This window comes from Chinchilla lanigera, unplaced genomic scaffold (assembly GCF_000276665.1).
Source record: "Chinchilla lanigera isolate Chin_1 unplaced genomic scaffold, ChiLan1.0 scaffold00011, whole genome shotgun sequence".
Taxonomy (NCBI): Eukaryota; Metazoa; Chordata; class Mammalia; order Rodentia; family Chinchillidae; genus Chinchilla; species Chinchilla lanigera.
In genome coordinates this window covers 10,472,879-10,490,225 of record NW_004955412.1, presented here as the reverse complement: position 1 = coordinate 10,490,225, position 17,347 = coordinate 10,472,879, and the positions used below count along the sequence as shown (strand labels likewise).

Here is a 17,347-nt window from a genome sequence, read left to right as displayed (position 1 = left end):
AGAGAAACAGACGGAGTAAAGTTATTTATAACACAGGACTGGGTAATTAGCTGAGGTAAGTGAGAAAGGGTTCCAGCTTGGGCAACTGAGAGCCATTCCTGTGGGACAGGCAGAACTGATGAGAAAGATGCCTCTATCCTTGGATAACCCAGATGCACATGCGACTTTAAGTGTGAAGGGAGTGAGAGTTAAACATCAGCAAAGATATGACATTTAAATTCTGTAAGAATCTACATCTACTATCCTTTTCAGTGATAGAATTTTATATATAAAGTTTAAATTTTCACTTAAAGTTATAAAAATATTGACACTACACAGGAATGCTGATTTTACTTTTGTTTGTACTACAACCACGCTATGTACTAAAAATTTTTAAAATGTACTTTAATGTACTTTAAATTACATATTATTTAAATTTTATATGTTTACTTAAAACTTTGCTGATACCTATGTCCCCAATTAAAGATAGGAGATACACTTTAGTTTGCAAAGTGAGTGAGAATTCTTATTTTAGCATTTTCATTTCAATGATTCAAAATTCCTATAAGCATATTCCAGATCATTCGGATGAACCTATACTCTAGAGGGGCCACAGGATAGACAACTGTAACTATGTTTATGATTTAGAGTTTTCCAGATATTTATTTCAAAAATTTTAACTGACACATAGAAAATTATTCACAACTATGAAATAACCATTTGATGCTTCAATACATGTACACCTTACAAATCAGATAAACATCTATATCATCAAATGTGTCATTTCCTTATCATGAAAACATTTAAAATCTTTTCTTCTAGCTTCAACATCATTATTGATAGTCACCATTTGTATAGCAGAAAATCAGAACCTATTTGAACCTCTTACTCCCATGTAATTTAACTTGATATACACAGATCAACCTCTCCCTATTTCACCGTTGCCTGACTCTGCCCAAGTCTCTGGTAACCATTATTTTCTCAACTTCTATGTGATCAACGTTTTTAGCTTTCACATGAGTGAGTAGTACTTGTCTTTCTGTGACTCCCAGCTTCTATCCGCACAGATGTGTAATTACTACTAGCTAGTTGAAAAGACTGATAAAAGATAAAGCATAGCAAAATGCAGTCTCAATGATATCAGAATCATCTCATATGAAGGTTGTGGTAAAACCAGGGAAACAACTGGGAGAACTAATTATAACCTATGCTGAAGTGAAGTTGGGAGAAGAAATTTACTTAAAGCAAAATGTCAAAATCAGTATCTTTTGTTAGAATTGTATTGGTTTTGAAGCACAATATAGAATTTGTGCCTAATTTTGTTTATACACATTAAATAAGTTAATGAAGACTTGTAAATCTTGTATCTCTTTCAAAATTTAAGTTTGAAATGGTCTATAGTGAGCCTTCAAATGGTGCCTGTTTGTGTTTTATGTCCCTAAACCCTAACAGAATTTTTTCTGCTATTAAACTCTTAGCATTAGAGACATTTATGTTGTATAACAGAAGGAAAGTAAATATGAAGAATAAATAAAATACAGTCCAACTTTTACTTTAAGAATCAGCAGGATGTTAACTGTTGTTGTGGGACTATGGGTTAATATCATTTTCTAAACTTGTGCAATTTTTCTTCATTTTCCATAATAAATACACATGATTTTATAATTAAAGGGTTGCTTTTCAAAAGTTAGTTGGCCAGAGCTCTAAAACTGTAAAATTAGCTAAATGTGTGATTGAATTTATTTAAGAGCTTTTCCTATTGCCAGAAAAGGCGAGGGGGTCTTATTTACCTCATACTGTCAGCGTCAACCAGAGTGCCTGACACAGGGAATGCTTAATTAGTTGCCCCATTATTAATATCCAACATTTACTGAGGGAGTACCATATATTAAGAATTAGTCTAAATGGTTTACAAACATCACTTCATCGATAACTTGTGCGAACTTTTATACCTATTCACTAGTTGAGGAAACAGAAATTCAGAGTTATAGAAGTAAGCTTGTAAAATGTCTTTGATTGTATTCAAACTTAATTCTAAATTTTTCTGAAGATGAGAAGCTAATAGTATAAATATTAATAATTTAACAGAACACCTGAATCCAAATCCGCAGGAGTTGTGGATCGGCTTGCTTGAGACAAGTGTCTGAAACAGCTGGTAAAAAATCCTTGAACATGTGTAGAAAGCAGATTTCTCCAGGATTCATTTGTATCTTGGAGTAAAATATCATGAATCAGGTACGGAAGGACAGTCCCACAAAACTCAGTTTTCACCTAGAATACACAACACAGTCACCCAACAGTTTGCGTAAAATTCAGAAATTTTAACTTAATATTTTTATTCTCTATTACTGACATATTCAACTTTTAAAAAATGATACATTAATATGCCATGAATTGATGCTACTAAGAAATAAAAAATGTATGTATCAGGTAAAGTTAAAAAAAAATACTAAGCTAGTATATATCTGTATCAAATGTTATACTACAACTATTCATTTCCAGCCTAGGCAATTAGTATAGTGAAATAGAACACTGCTTATAAATGGAATGATATCATTACTTTACATGTAACTTCGGAGTTAAAAATGGTTATTAATAACAAAGGAGTTTTCTGACAATATAAAGGGGAAAGAGTAGAAAAAGTTTGAGAAAAGGTGAAAATTTTATTTTTGTTAATTTTCTATACTCTGTAAAGAACTGCAACAGTTATATTAAAAATGTTTATTTTTTAATAAAGCCCAAATTTCTAGGTGTAAAACTTGTGTAAATATGTATGGCATACTCAAAGTTTGAAAAGTGCTTTGGTATGTATGTCACATTACAACAGTACTGAACCTCATTTCTGCTATTCCTTAAACTCCGTATTTATCATACAGATAAATGACCTCACTTCATGTCCACCCTATTCATCATACTCCACACATGAGACAAGCTGTAGATCACTAATTGCATAGTTTTTCCTTTCTAAAGACAAGTCAAGAATCAGGTGAGTTTTTTTCTTTTAAAAATTTTATTAGTGTATATTTGCAGTACATAATGATCATATTCATCACACAGAGTATGGTACATATACCTGACATATCTTAGTACTTATTTCATCTTCTTCCACCTCCCTCGATGGAATTACAGAATTTTAAGTACAAGGAACTGGGGTGTGTATACAGGTATATTTGGTACACACAGATATAGATATTTTATCTTCTGGCTCAAAGTCAAGATGCTATTAAAAAATCTTAGCTTTTGTCTTGGTTACTTTTTTCTCGCTGCTGGGACAAAATACCTGACACCCAAAATTAAGGAAGGAAAGGTTTATTTCGCTTACAGTTCGTGGAAGTTTCACTCCATACTTGGCAGATTATAAGGCAGAGTGGCACGTGGCAGAGGGCTGCAGCTCAGGGTGGCAGCACACAGCTAAGCCGCAAGCACCCACCAGGGCGGAATGGGGGAGGAATGCCCCCAAGCAGCTTCTTCCTCTCCCTTACATATGCAAACTATCCACTCCCGGGCGGGTGCAGCTCTCACACCCACATTCAAACTCTAAAAGCCTGCCCCAAGTCTGCATGAGGCACTGGGAGGACACACAGACATAAACCATAACAACTTTGTTCACTAATGAGATATAAGCTGAATATAAGCCTAGGGTACCACTCTGTCCAACTAATGAGTACAGTATATGACTGCAGTGAATATAATGATTTATTTCCTATCATTACTTTTTCTACAGAAAACAAAGTCTGCTTCATTTATTTATTTTTTAAAGATAGGGTCTCTGTATGTAGTTTGGGCTGGCCTTGAACTCACTATGGAGCCTAGGATGGCCTTGAACTTATGGTCATCTCCCTGCTTCAGCCTCCCACATGCTGGAATTACAGGCATTTACCACCATTCCTGGCTAAGACTGCTTTTTAAACAGCTTTCTAAGTAGATGCTTGTTCAAACCACTTCCTTATCCATTACTTTTTAAGTGGAACATATTTGACCTGGTTTGACATTGTGTTTTCACATTTGATTTAAATCATGTTTAATAGGTTAATTTGTATGTTTCAGAGCCATTACACTGTGCTGTCCTTAATTATGCATTTTCTAAAATACTCTAGCAGTTTTCTTCTTTTTGGTGCTGTGGACTGAACCCCAGGCCTTATCCATGCCAAAAAGCACATGCTATACCACTGAACTATATATCCAGTGCCTCAAAAGACTATTAACTTTTATTTGGCTTGCTACATATTTTTACTATTTATTGAAGTAAACTGTACTCTACCTTCAAAAGTAAAAAACCAATGCTAACTCCTACCCGCCACTTTTTTAAGTCAATGAAATGTACCAGAGAAAGTAAATGACAGCAATCTTATCAAAAGTAAACGAAGTCAGAGCTTTTGGTTAACACAAGTAACTTAAAGCCATGAATATTTTAACTATCATTAACATTACTCAGGGTATACCTTGTAACTCATCTATCCCAAACCTGAAACCTGTGTGAAGTGCTGGCTGAGTGTGGGTGAAGCTGATGTGCAGTACCGTAACACTCTACTTACATGCACAGGTCACGATCATGCTCATAGAAGCCAGATGGAATGGGAAAGGCAAAGGAAAAAAAAGAGATTACTTTAGGTTAATTAATTCACTTACTTCACACATTGGCTTTAACAACTGAAGAATTTCACTTTTTGTGCCTCCACTGTCCAAAATAGCGCAAGTCAATGTCTTTATCCAAGTATCATGATTTTCACCTTGCGGAATCCACAGACTAGTATCATCCAAGTCTTTTAAAGGGCTTTCTTTGTCAAGTCTGGGCACTTCTAAAAACTAAAAATAAAAAATGTAAATCAAATCAGAAAATCATTTACCTTTCCTATGTAACATGAACACCTAGGGACAACTAATCTGTTGTTAAATTACATTAAATATACTTAAAACGAACTCTAGAGGCAACGATTACCCTTTAAATCAAAACATATTGTATGAGATGAGGAGTGGGATGGTAAAAAAGTGACTGGTCTTGGTAGCAGGAAAGGGGTTCAGGTACCGTCACCCACTAGCAGTATATACATATGCCAAATTAGATTTATGGTACAATAAAAGGTAAGACACCACTTCAATGTACCCGCATACATGCCCTGAAATTAAATTGATGAAAACTTAAATACATTTCTCAGTAACTTTATGAAAAGAAAAGAATGTCTGATTAAGGGAATTGTAAGAGTTCTTCAACATCCTTCACAGAATGTTTTGTTGAACTTTGTAACGCTATCAACATGGAAAAAGAGAGAATCCTATATATAGTACATATTATATTCATACAAGTTTTAATACATTCACTTGTTATGGAAATAAATACTTGCTTGTTGATCACAATACCTATACCTATAAGACACACCCAGGATCAATGGCTTTCATGGGATCAAAGGGTTTTCTGTTCATAAGACACAAATGTGTATCATTAAGAATTTTTCTTATCCTCAAATCAACCATCACTTCTCTAGGTTATTTCAGTGTTTTCCATATTGCCATACACAATTAAAAATTCTCTACATTAAAGAAGTACAGCTGAAATTATCTCTAGGAAAGGCTAACTGCTAGTAAGGTATTATTTTAAGCAATCTGATATAACTCAAAGCAAACAGATGTGCTACATATACAATAAATATTTATTTTTTAAATTTTTTTTCAGTTTTTTTTTTTTTTATTCCGGTACCAGCAATCGAACTCACCACCTTGCGCTTGCCCAGCAGGTGCTGTGCCACTGAGCTAAATCCCCAGCCCCTCAATAAATATTTATTAAGAGACCTTTTTTCTTGATGTTCTAAAAGGCTGTAGATAGGTCAGCATGGGATCAGTTGTCATCTTATAAATCTCCCAGAAATTATGTCCAGTCTTTGTGGCTAAAATATTTTTCAAACAGGTAACAGCAGCTGATCGAACTTTGACACTGTGAAACACAAAATTCATTTATTAATCTTCAATGTTAAACAACCTCCAATGAAATATTTTAAGAACAAAAATTTAAAATTTGTATTAGGAAGGTTTCATAAAATTGTTATCAAAGTCAAAAATATCAAAGTGACTTATCACTGAAACAGCAATTCTGTCCATCTAGTACTGTAATGTTTGTCTTATGTTGGCCAAAAATTAAAAGAATAGAAATACCTGGAAATAATATAGCCTAATAAATATAAGCAACGAGAATGACAAAATACTGTACTAATCCACATGAGAAAACAATATCGTGTCATTATTTTCTCTGAGACTACAAATAATTTAGGTAAGACAGAATGGCATTTGCTAAAATGGCAATGATAATATTATAAAATAAAATTTCTAACAAAGAGTTGGTACCTACTTATTCTGACAAAAATCTGTCTGAGAACCATTAAAGCACCTAAAGCCTCTAATAAAAAGAAGTTTTTTCTTATTACAAAAAAACTCCAGCAAGGAGAGTTGCAATACCAGGGTACTAAAAATATGACAACTTACAAAAATGTCATAAAGCTTCATAATGTAATAATGAATTATCAAATAGAGGCTTAATTGCTTTTAGGTTTCTTGGTTTAAAACACTGAACCATAAACCCTAACCCTAGATTCATTCTTCATAACTCTATAACCAGTTTATTAGCAAATCCCACTGGTTCTTGTTAAAAACATGTTCCATCTATGTCTATCATCTCCATTACTGACACATAATCCAGTCACAATCATTTTTCCTCTTACTACTCCAATAATTTCACCGCTGAGCCTTTGTTTCCACTTTCCTCCTTTGCAGTCCACTGGCCATATAAAGAATGAGTGAAAATGTGAACTGCATCTCAAGAGCACTCTTCTCCCAGTAGTCCACTGGCACCCTTATATTCTTCAAATAAAACTCAAATTTCTTAATCAGAATTAGTCCTACCTTCTCCTACAATCTTCCTCTACACCAGGTTTCACTCTGTTCTTCAAATACACGAAACGTACCTCTAACTCAAGGATTTCCTATCTGAAATGCTTTACCCTTAATTATCTTTAAGCTGACTCCTGGCCACTCAGATCAGGTCAGATGATACTTCTTCAGTGACTCCTTCCCTGGCCAGAAAAGCTTTCCCTCACCAACTATTCTGGGATTTCTTGGTCATCATCTTTTGGATAATGAAGCCCCTTAAACAACAACGATTATTTTTCCTCCTACAGAAAGAAAAGACTTGTATCTATTTTCAATTATTTTTAAATATAAGTCACACTAATACCTCTGTGCATCTATTTTAGAAAAAATAATTCCAGATTACTATTTAATAAACAAATTGCTTCTGTGGATTATCTCTGAATTTCTGTGGATAATATACCGTCAGACACACTTCGTAGTAGATATGCATTACTAAACAGATAGAAGGATGAGCAGAAGTGATAAAGACAGTAATAAAATGTAGAATCTATATAGTGACACTTCTCAGATGAATACAAATGGCAATAAATATATGAAAAAATGTTCAACATCACTGGCCATTCAAGAGATGCAAATTAAAACAACACTGAGGTTCCATCTCAGCCTAGAAAGAATAGGTATCATCAAGAAATCAACCAATAACAAATGCTGGTGGGGCTACAGGAAAAAAGGAAGCTTTCTCCACTGTTGGTGGGAGTACAGATTGGTGCAACCACTATGGAAATCAGATTCCTCAAAACATTAGGATTACAGGTCCCATTCACCACAGCTATTCTTTTTCCTGGGTATCTTTCCCGAAGAATTAAAAGCATCACACCAGAGCAACACATATGTGTACCTTGCAGCAGCACAGTTTGTACTAGCTAAATCTTGGTTAATGCCCATCAGCTGAGGAATGGATAAAAAAGATGTAGTTTTTTCTATGTAATATAATACTACTCAGCCATAAAGAAGGATAAACTCGAGACTTTTATAGGTAAATGGATACAACTTGAGACCATACTCATAAGTGAAATAAATCAGACTCGTATGTGTTAGCATTGCATTGTCACACTACTGTGAGCAGCTGAACGAGTAAATAAGATCCAAAATGCACGAGATACTGTGAACTGGGAAGAAACTGATTAAAAAGAGACACTAATGGGAGAAAGGGAAAAGGAAGGAAGAGAAAAGGGAAAAAAATATATATGTACACACACAAGATAGTTAAGATAGTAATACAGCTAGTTTCTCTTAGTTCAGTGAAAAGAAAGGTCCGTGCTAATATTGCATGGACAATATTTCATGCCTATATCTTATACTCTGAATACTATGTAGATAAAAAAATGCAATGTATTAATTATTGTTACTGTCCTACTAGCTTGTTTTGAGAAACTTACTATTTTTACTTTTTTTCTCTTTAAAAGAAGTATATGGTGAGAATATAAGTGTTTACTGTAAAATTCTAAATAAAGTGATGGGAAAGAAACAATGTTTTATGTGAGAAATACAGCAACAAAAGAAAGATACAAATCCTTAAATCAATAATGGAAATACAGCAGGTAGGGGAGGAGAGATGTAGAAAATCAAAGTCAAAACACTTATTTACATCAGAAAGAGGTCTAACTGAGGGAAAAATCCTTTGAACTTAACCCCCAAAACAGTAGTGATGGGGTAAAATATACCAATCAATCAGTAAATACATAATGCGAGGAAAGTAAGACACAGACAGAAACTGAAACAGAGATGTAACCTCACACCAGCAGGCTGAAATACCGGTAATATCTAGCAACTTTGCATACTACAGGGAATCAATGATGAGGAGAAAATTCTGATTAGTTTAAGACTTTTGAGGCTATGAAACTCTTACTCTATAGCTTATTTTAAAAGGACCCCTTTGGCTTGAAGATGGCACCTCTTGAAATATCACTTTATGTACTCCCCTATTTTAACTGCCTGCATGGAAATGGTTGGTATTTTTCCTTCATTTGCTATTTACCCGCTCTACTCACTAGAATTTAATGAAGACCTTGCCCGGAAACTTCTTCACTATATCAAGTACCTGGTACATACCAAAGTCAATGATTATGTGAATTAATAAAAATGTAAGGGATTTCATAAAAATATATGAGTTTTTATTTAAAGTATAAGAACTTAAAGGACAAAGTTTTAGTTTTGGAAATAACGTTAATTTATATGAAGTAGTCTTCTTGAATGTCACATTGAGTAAGCATAATCAAGACATCAGGCATCACAAATACTCACCCATCTTCTACCAGTGTGTTGTTCAGATAGGTCAGCATTATTAAGGTCCACTGAAGTTCTTTATCTTCAAATAACTCTAGGGTCTTAGTGTACGATGTATCTTTATTATGTTGTATAGCTATGGTAGAGAAATCTATAGGACCCACTTCTCCCAAGCAGCTTGCAACAGCTTCTACATAAAGAAATTCCACTTTTGTAGAGTCATAGTTAAGACAGCATGTACTTCCAGTTTCAAAACATTATTTCTAATTTGCCATACTTCAAGATTTAAGTATGTTTTCAAAGACTAAGGAAATTACAGAGGTTACAAAATATTGTATAATTTCCTTTGCATATAAAATATACCATATATACATGTGACAGATACTTACTCCTATAAAAGATAGGACATATATTAACTAGTAATAATATAGATAGTAAGAATGAAAGTATAGGTATCACATTTATAAAATCCATAAATCTTAAAACACATAGTTCAGTGAAAAGTTTTACACAGAGACATTTTCTTCCCAGGAATTACCGGGGCCTACAAGGACAGAACATTTTCAACATCCCAGAGGCCTTCTTTTTTTTTTTTTTTTTTTTTTTTTTTCCCAGAGGCCTTCTTACGCTCTTTCCCAGTCATGGTAGCATTTGGTATGTTCATAGATATTTTGAGTCCTTTTAAAATGTGAAGCCTAATTCCCTTTCCTTCAAGTGAAGGAGGTACTTAGTGACTGGTTTTTGAGAAAAAGAATGTATATAAAATTTTCATCTCTTTGACTAAATTTATTTAATCAGGTGTTTATTTCTTTTAGATGCTATTCTATACATCTCTTTGCTAAATTCGTTTATCAGCTCTATAGTGGCTTTCTGGAGGATTCTCTGGAATTTCTGTAGTCAGGACTGTGCCATCTGCGAATGGAGACAGTTTTACTTCCTTCCCAGTTTGATACTTCTAATGTTCCTTGTCTAATTGCTTTGGTTAGAATTTTCAGTATAATGCTGAATAGCAGTGGTGGAAGTGAGCAACATTATTTCATTCTTGATGGCAGCAGTCTTTGGTCTTTCAGCACTGAGTATGATGTCAGTCATGTGTGCAAAACTATGGTTTTATGCTACCCAGGAAAGCCAGTTTGAGCTTTCGTAGAAAATCAAATTTGTCCCTAATAGTACTATGAACAACAGGGTAAATTCCCTGCACAAAGGATACTTGTAGCATTCTGGTAAGTTCCTGTAACTTGGTCTGGACGGCAGATACACAAGCATCTTCTGTGCACAAATTCTTTAAGTTATATATGTATAATCTGTATACTTTATTCTGCATGCAACACTTATTTCAACAAAAAAAATCTATCAGAAATGGATGTACCTTACATACTGGCTACCACTAAGAAATTAAGAAAGACACTGCAGAAAGGCAGTGGAGTCCATAAGTACCACGTATTCTTCCTGTTTTTTACTGAAGTAACACAGTCAGGAGTCAGGACAGCTTCGCACTAATTTTAATTATGTGATTCTTCTATCCACTGATCACTAAATCTACATGCCTATTCTAGACATAAGGGTGGCTACTGTTGGAGCTTGTATCTAGATGTCCCCCCAAAACCTCATGTGGTCATAGGCAGGGAGTTTGAAAGGTAGCAGACTAGGTTATGTGAATGTGGATTATGGATGTGACACTGGGATTAATGGTGTGATACTGGAACCCCTACCTGGATATGGGTGGCACCAATCAACAAATTCATAGCCTCGATGGAATACAAAGGGAGAGGAGGCAGGCAGGCTTCTGGTTGCTGTCTTTCACCTGATACCATGAACTATTTCTCTTCTCTAATGCCTCTGTCATGCCGCTCTGACTTGGAGTCAAGTGACTGAAACCTCTATCTATGAGCTAAATAAACCTTTCCTCCTTTAACTTTGGGTGTCGAGTATTCTGTCCCAGCAAAGAGAGAAGTAACTAAGACAGCTATTTATCTTACATTAAATTTGCTCCCAAATAGCAGTAGGGAAGAACTTAAATGCTTTTTAATATCTGAGCTTAACCTAGCCCTCAAAGTCTTCATTTTTATTTGTTATATAAAAAAGATACTAAATACTAGCCAATCAAAATATATTTATAAAATATTTCAAGTCTATTCATTTGCAACTTAACTCTACAAACAGGTATTTTTGACTTTCCAAGTAACTATAAGGCATTTTCAAATCAATAGTTATTCAAAGGCATAAAGTGCTAACTTTTCATTTTATATAAATACTTAAGGAAGAAAACTATGAAAGGAAAATGCTAACGGATACCTGAATTAAACAGAAATGTAACTTAGCTAGGATTTCCCTAACATCCAAAATCATAAACTTTTATTTACTTGAGGATATTATAAAGATCACCATTTAAACATGAAAAACTCACATTCACTCAACTACATACTTTACCTAAAACTTCTTTTTCACCAGTATGGTTTACTGCCATCTTTGATAACTGCAACAAGCTGACAATTAGCTTTATCACAATGCCATCTTGTGGGTTATCTAGGAATAATTTTGCAAAAAATTAGATTATCATGACACAAGATTATGCATCTATATTAATTACCTGACTAGAAAATTTTTATAAAGCTTTAAAAAGTCATCAAAAGCACATGCTCTCTCTCACAAATTTGAACTTCCTCATAAGATAGAATCACATGTAAGTAGAAGCACACTGGCAGAGAAAGAAAAATGTCAATTGTGTAGAAAAGTCAATACCTTAGCAAACCCACAATCAGAAACACAAAAATCATTCAGTACTAAGCTACAAAGGTCCCCGGAAGTTTGCTTAGTTTGTTAACATCTAGCATGTATAAATTAGACCCACATGATCTGACAGACCTCTCTGCAATGATGTAAATGATTCTAATCTGTACTTTCCAATGACAATCACTAGCTACATGAACTAGTGAGAACCTGACATGGGTTAAGGAAATAAAAACAATGAATTTTTAATTTTTCTTAATTTTAATCCATTTAAATTGAAACAGCCAAAAAGGCTAATGGCTGTACTACATAATGCAATTCTAGCACACTTAAAGGAAAAAGAGACAATGACATCTGTACTTTATACATCTCAAAATACATTAGGAATTTTGAGCTTAGACAGTTAAAACTAAAATTCGCTGTGAAAAGTACTAAGCATAAAAATGACACAACAGAAATATTAAAGTAATTGGCAAAGGAAGCATAAAATAAAAAAAAATTAAAAATTCTTTTGACTACAATACTGTAATAATATAAGCTCAAGTAAAATTAACACAGAAGATATTTCTTAAGGTCAAAACATGCATAAACACACACATTAACATTTAATACATACAACTAAAAGGCTTAAAATGAGACCATTTCTCTCATTCAAATAGGATATTATAAAAGGCAGAGGTATAATACTTGCTATGTCTAGCTCTAAAAAATTTTTGTTTATTTCTCTTTTTTGAGATAGGGTCTTCCTATGTAGCCCACACTGGCCTTGAACTCACAGCAATCCTCCTGCCTCAGCCTTCCAAGTGCTGGGATCACAGGGGTGTGCCCCATCTATAGCCTGAAATTTTTCTTTAAAAGTTTTAAATGTGATAGGACAGTATAATCATATCTGGGTTTATAGAAATCTTTCTGATAGAGAATGAATAAATGGAAATTATTCAAGATGTAAGGGAATAGTTAGGATTAATATTATAGTTAGGTGAGAAATGATGAGGATCTAAGCTATGGCTATCACAATCAAACCAAGAGGAAGAATTTATAAAGATTATTTGAAACAGGAACAGGCAGAAAGAACTCCTAACATTAAAATCAGCACCTTGAGATGCTCTCATAAGATTTATCATCTGATCTTTATGTTGTTCCAGTTGTCTTCGAAGATCCTTCAATCCCTCAAGCCTTGTCAATGGAAGTGCATCATACACACTGACTGAGAGAAAGTGGTTAATTTCCTAAAAAAAAAAAAAGTTAAAATGTAACTTCCTTTTAACATGTATTGGATAAGTCTGCAGAGTAAATCTTCATGAAAAAAAAATAAACTAGTGCCTTTTACAGATACTCATGAGCCAAGTAAAGCAGAAATAATTTCCTTCTTCGTATGTTTTGATCTTTTAAATTCTAGTATGTTTTTTCATGACAACACAGTTAAACGTCAAGATTATTAAGTATACCCAATGAGAGCAAAAGCTTTATTTTTTATTTAAGAATACAACTCTAATTTACATCTTAATGTATCTAAGTATGTTTTCACATTGATAATGTATAGTCAAATACATATTATGATTTTAAAATTATAATAATAAGGAAAAAGTACCTGAACATAATTTTGAAGTCTTTAAGACTAAAATAGGATTTAACCTTGAAATACTCTTTAAAAAGTTAAATATAACCTCTAGTGCAAACATTAAATTGATCCTCAAAGGACTGCATGGTAGTTTTAAAAGTATTAATGGATCCCAGGCTCTTACTGCATTAAATCAAAATAGTGTGCATCACTTTCCTTGAATATCTGAATTCTCATCTTTTCCAAGAAGCTTTAATATCTACTCTTCAAATGCAATGTAAGGAAAGGTACTAAGACTCATTTTTTATTTGTCAAGAAAGATCCCACGTGGGATTTTTTGAGCAACAATAAAAAATAAAATATTCCATTTTACCACTAAAGTACTGAAGAATTTTTTAGAAGTACTATTGTCTATGATCTGTAATACAAAATACAAAGATGGAACTTTTATTACCTCCAAGAGTGAAAAGGATCCTCTACTGTATTTGATTTTCTGCTGAGTAATACGCAAATCCTTAAAAACAACATGGTCAGGAAAAGGATCTAAAAGCTTAATTGTGAGATACAGGTTTTCATTATCCTTGTTATCTATCACTAAGTACTTCAGTAAGTCCAATACCTAAATTTAATTTAAAAAGAAAAGAGAAACAATCCTTTATTATATTTCAGACACCAAAACCTACTATACTGAATAATAAAAATTGCTATTGTAGCTTAAATGTTTTAATTACTTTTAAAATACTCAGCTTTTAGTTTCTGTGCTTTTAAATGATTCAACAAATATGTAATAAGGTTCTGTTTAAAGTAGGTTTTAAGTAATAAAAATCTAAATACTGATAGAACATTTTATATAAGTAATAGCTCACACAATATCATACTGGTGTGAATTGTTGTCCTTAGCTGACTACTTGTACACTTCAGTCTAACAGACAGAATACAGGTTAGATCAGTATTACTGTGTTCTGTCATTAACTGCTTACAAAGGTTAATTTATTTAGAATGTCTCCCCCATCATTTTTCAAAAAACACTTTCATTAAAACTACTAAGTATGCCAAACACACAAAACACTCTGCTCCTAACATTTTATTCCAAATAGTGTTTTGAGGATGCACTGTGAAATTACCTGTTCTTGAACCTCCACCTGATTGTTCACAAGGGGTATAAGTGTACCAACAATAACATGGAGATGGTTCTCCAAAGCGTCCTTGCAGTGAGTCACTGCTGTCCGGCAAACCCGACTTAACAGGTCACAACAAAGGGAGAAGCTACGTAATGACACACCCATGAGATGGGAAGTCCTAACAGGAAAGAAACAAAAAACAAAACATGTTCTAGGAAATTACTTAAAATGAAATCATTCAAAAACCCTTTTATTCAGTATCTCTAATTTTGTTATGGTTTGACAAAAAGGTCATTCATATCTAACACCTTAAGAATTTGTAAGCCAAAAAGGGACATCAACTAAATACAAAACATTTAACACTAAGCTCCTGTCCCCTGACAAAACATTGAAAACAAGCAAAACTGTCACAATGAACTTTATTATAACTTGGTTAAAAAGCCAAAGGTTTACCGCAAACAAGAAAATAATGAAGTAAAAAACGGCAACTAAAAAACTGCAGGAAAGTTTGTGGTGGTTTTAAATTGTCCTTGCCTACCCTCTCTCTTCTGCTTTGTAGCAGTTTCAAAATGGTAGCCTGCATTTTCAGTGAGGGACACTGGTTCTTAGTGGTTCCTCAGGGAGCAAAGGAAACTTACCTGTACACGACTCTGTATGTCTACGCTAATCTGCCTGGAAGCTGTTTGAAGGACTGATGTAGGGACTTGCTTCATTCTGTTTTCCTTAAAGGACATCACTCAGACTAGAAAATTCAGAAACTTGGTAAGGCTGACAACCCCAGGTGGGTACAGCAAAAGATTCCTGTTGAGTATCTAATAGACTGGCTAAAGCAAAGGAGGAAAGGCAAGAGTTTCTTTGGGGAATTCAAAACCACCCAGAAATCAGGAATAATTTAGAAAGCCACACATGCCCAATTCAAGGGTCAACCCAAGTTGTCTAAGTGAAGAGGCACCTAGCATAGAGCCAATGTGCAAACACTAGGAACAGTTTCCTTCCTCTCCTTCTCCCTCTCTCATTTCCTCTATCCCCAATATGCCTAGTCAAGGAACCAGCTGTAAGACAGTAGCTAAATACAGGCAAAGAGACTCCTCAGTGACCACATATAGCAAGGAACACACACTGCAAAATACTTGGTAAAAATCAGAAACAAAAATATTACTACAGCATTCAATTTACCATTATTTCCCTGAAAACCAGACTGCACTGAATATTATATTAATTTCTGTTCCAGAAGACACCATAGGGCTTATTTCCGGGGGTGTTTTATTTTTTCACGTAGAACAATTTACATTTATTCATATACAAAGTCTACGTTTATTCTTGTACAAAGATCTACACTTATTCAAATACAGTCATGTTATCCGGAACATCGTCACAGCTCTCCAAACCTCATATTCCAGCCTGAACTGCTTGTGACTCCATCTCCTGCAGAGCCACTGGCCCCAACCTCTCCTGTCTAGCAATAAGGCTCTCCTTAACTGAGCACATCCTGTCCAGGTAGCCCGCTCGTCGTCCATGGGCAACACAGCTGTCAGTGGTTTTACCCCATGAATTCTTCGCCCAAGTCATGACCACTCGCAGGTTATGCTTCCCTAAGTTTGCACTGAATCAAATGTTCACTGAAGACTTACAAGATAGGGGAGGTAACAAAAAACGATGACAGCTAAGAATGATGGTCTACATGAAGGGGAAAAAAAGCTGCAGGCACCAAATTCAGAAAACGTTTCTTTATTTCAAATAAGTGCATTAAATATATCTATCACAATACATGAGGTACTGAATTATTAAGATTCGTATCAGACACAAGCACACCCATCTGTTAGCAAGCATTCATCCGTTGTGTCTATACTCTGGTCATCTGCCAGTATGTCTCGAGAGTTCGTCTGTTTACATTCACCTCTTGTTGAAAGGCGTTCACTTCGGTATTTATAAATAATAATTTATATTATCATTTGTTTTAAGCATTAATGTCAATAATGTTAATTAAATTGTATATCAATACTATTTTATAATTCAATATGTTCACTGTGTGTTACAAGATGTACTAAATGTGCCCATCTGGCAGACAATACTGGGGCTGATTTTGAAGGCACAGCTTTTATTATGAGCATCCTGAAAAATCACGCTAGTGCTTACTTTTAGATTAGGTGTTATTTTAGGGGAAATAGATTTTTAAAATGTCCCACCCTGGAAAAGGGGGAAATCTAATTTTCACACTTAACACAATACATGTTATATTGAAATAGCCATTCCAGCAACAAAACAATAAGGCACATAAAGATGCAGGAAACAATGGCCCACATGAAAAGTACATTGAAACCATTCCTAAAGACGCTCAGATATTAGAATTACTAGAGAAAAAATCCAAAACAGTTGGTTTAAATACACTGAGACCTTAAAGATAACTGAAAGTTAAAATATAACATACTACAAATTATGAGATACAGTAAAAGCAGCTATATCTGAGAAGGAAACTTGTACCACTTTGTGTAAACACTTTGCTAAAATAACAAACGAACAGATTTTAAGAAAATGGAAAAAAGTAAACCAAAAGCTAATGTAAAGAAGGATATAGGGACAGAGGAAGATAAAAAACAAGAGAAAATATTAGAATCAACAGAGTGAAGGGGCTGGGGATTTAGCTCAGCGGCAAAGCGCCTGCCTGGCAAGTGCAAGGTCGTGAGTTCGGTTCCCGGTACCGGAGAAAAACCAAAAAAATAAATAAAAATAAAAAATAAAAACCAGAGTGAAATGTGCTCGTCTCAGACTGAGCCCCTCTTCTGGCACTATTTTCTCAAACTATCCATAAAGT

The 17,347-nt window shown here is 34.2% G+C and overlaps 1 protein-coding gene across 4 annotated transcripts in view; it reads right to left on the bottom strand.

Moving 5' to 3' along the window:
• Atm (ATM serine/threonine kinase) overlaps positions 1-17,347 on the bottom strand; it is a 108,654-nt gene that overhangs the window by 41,181 nt on the left and 50,126 nt on the right. For all 4 annotated transcript variants that reach the window (XR_001232882.1, XM_013510995.1, XM_005378035.2 and 1 more), the window contains 8 exons: positions 14,539-14,713; positions 13,869-14,033; positions 12,950-13,082; positions 11,554-11,649; positions 9,142-9,313; positions 5,767-5,908; positions 4,609-4,785; positions 2,073-2,250 (listed from right to left, as the gene is read on the bottom strand). Coding sequence is in view for 3 of the 4 variants with exons in the window: in XM_013510995.1 (XP_013366449.1) it covers positions 2,073-2,250; positions 4,609-4,785; positions 5,767-5,908; positions 9,142-9,313; positions 11,554-11,649; positions 12,950-13,082; positions 13,869-14,033; positions 14,539-14,713 (1,238 nt within the window). In the remaining variant the exon portion in view is untranslated. The remainder of the gene's footprint in view (positions 1-2,072; positions 2,251-4,608; positions 4,786-5,766; positions 5,909-9,141; positions 9,314-11,553; positions 11,650-12,949; positions 13,083-13,868; positions 14,034-14,538; positions 14,714-17,347) is intronic.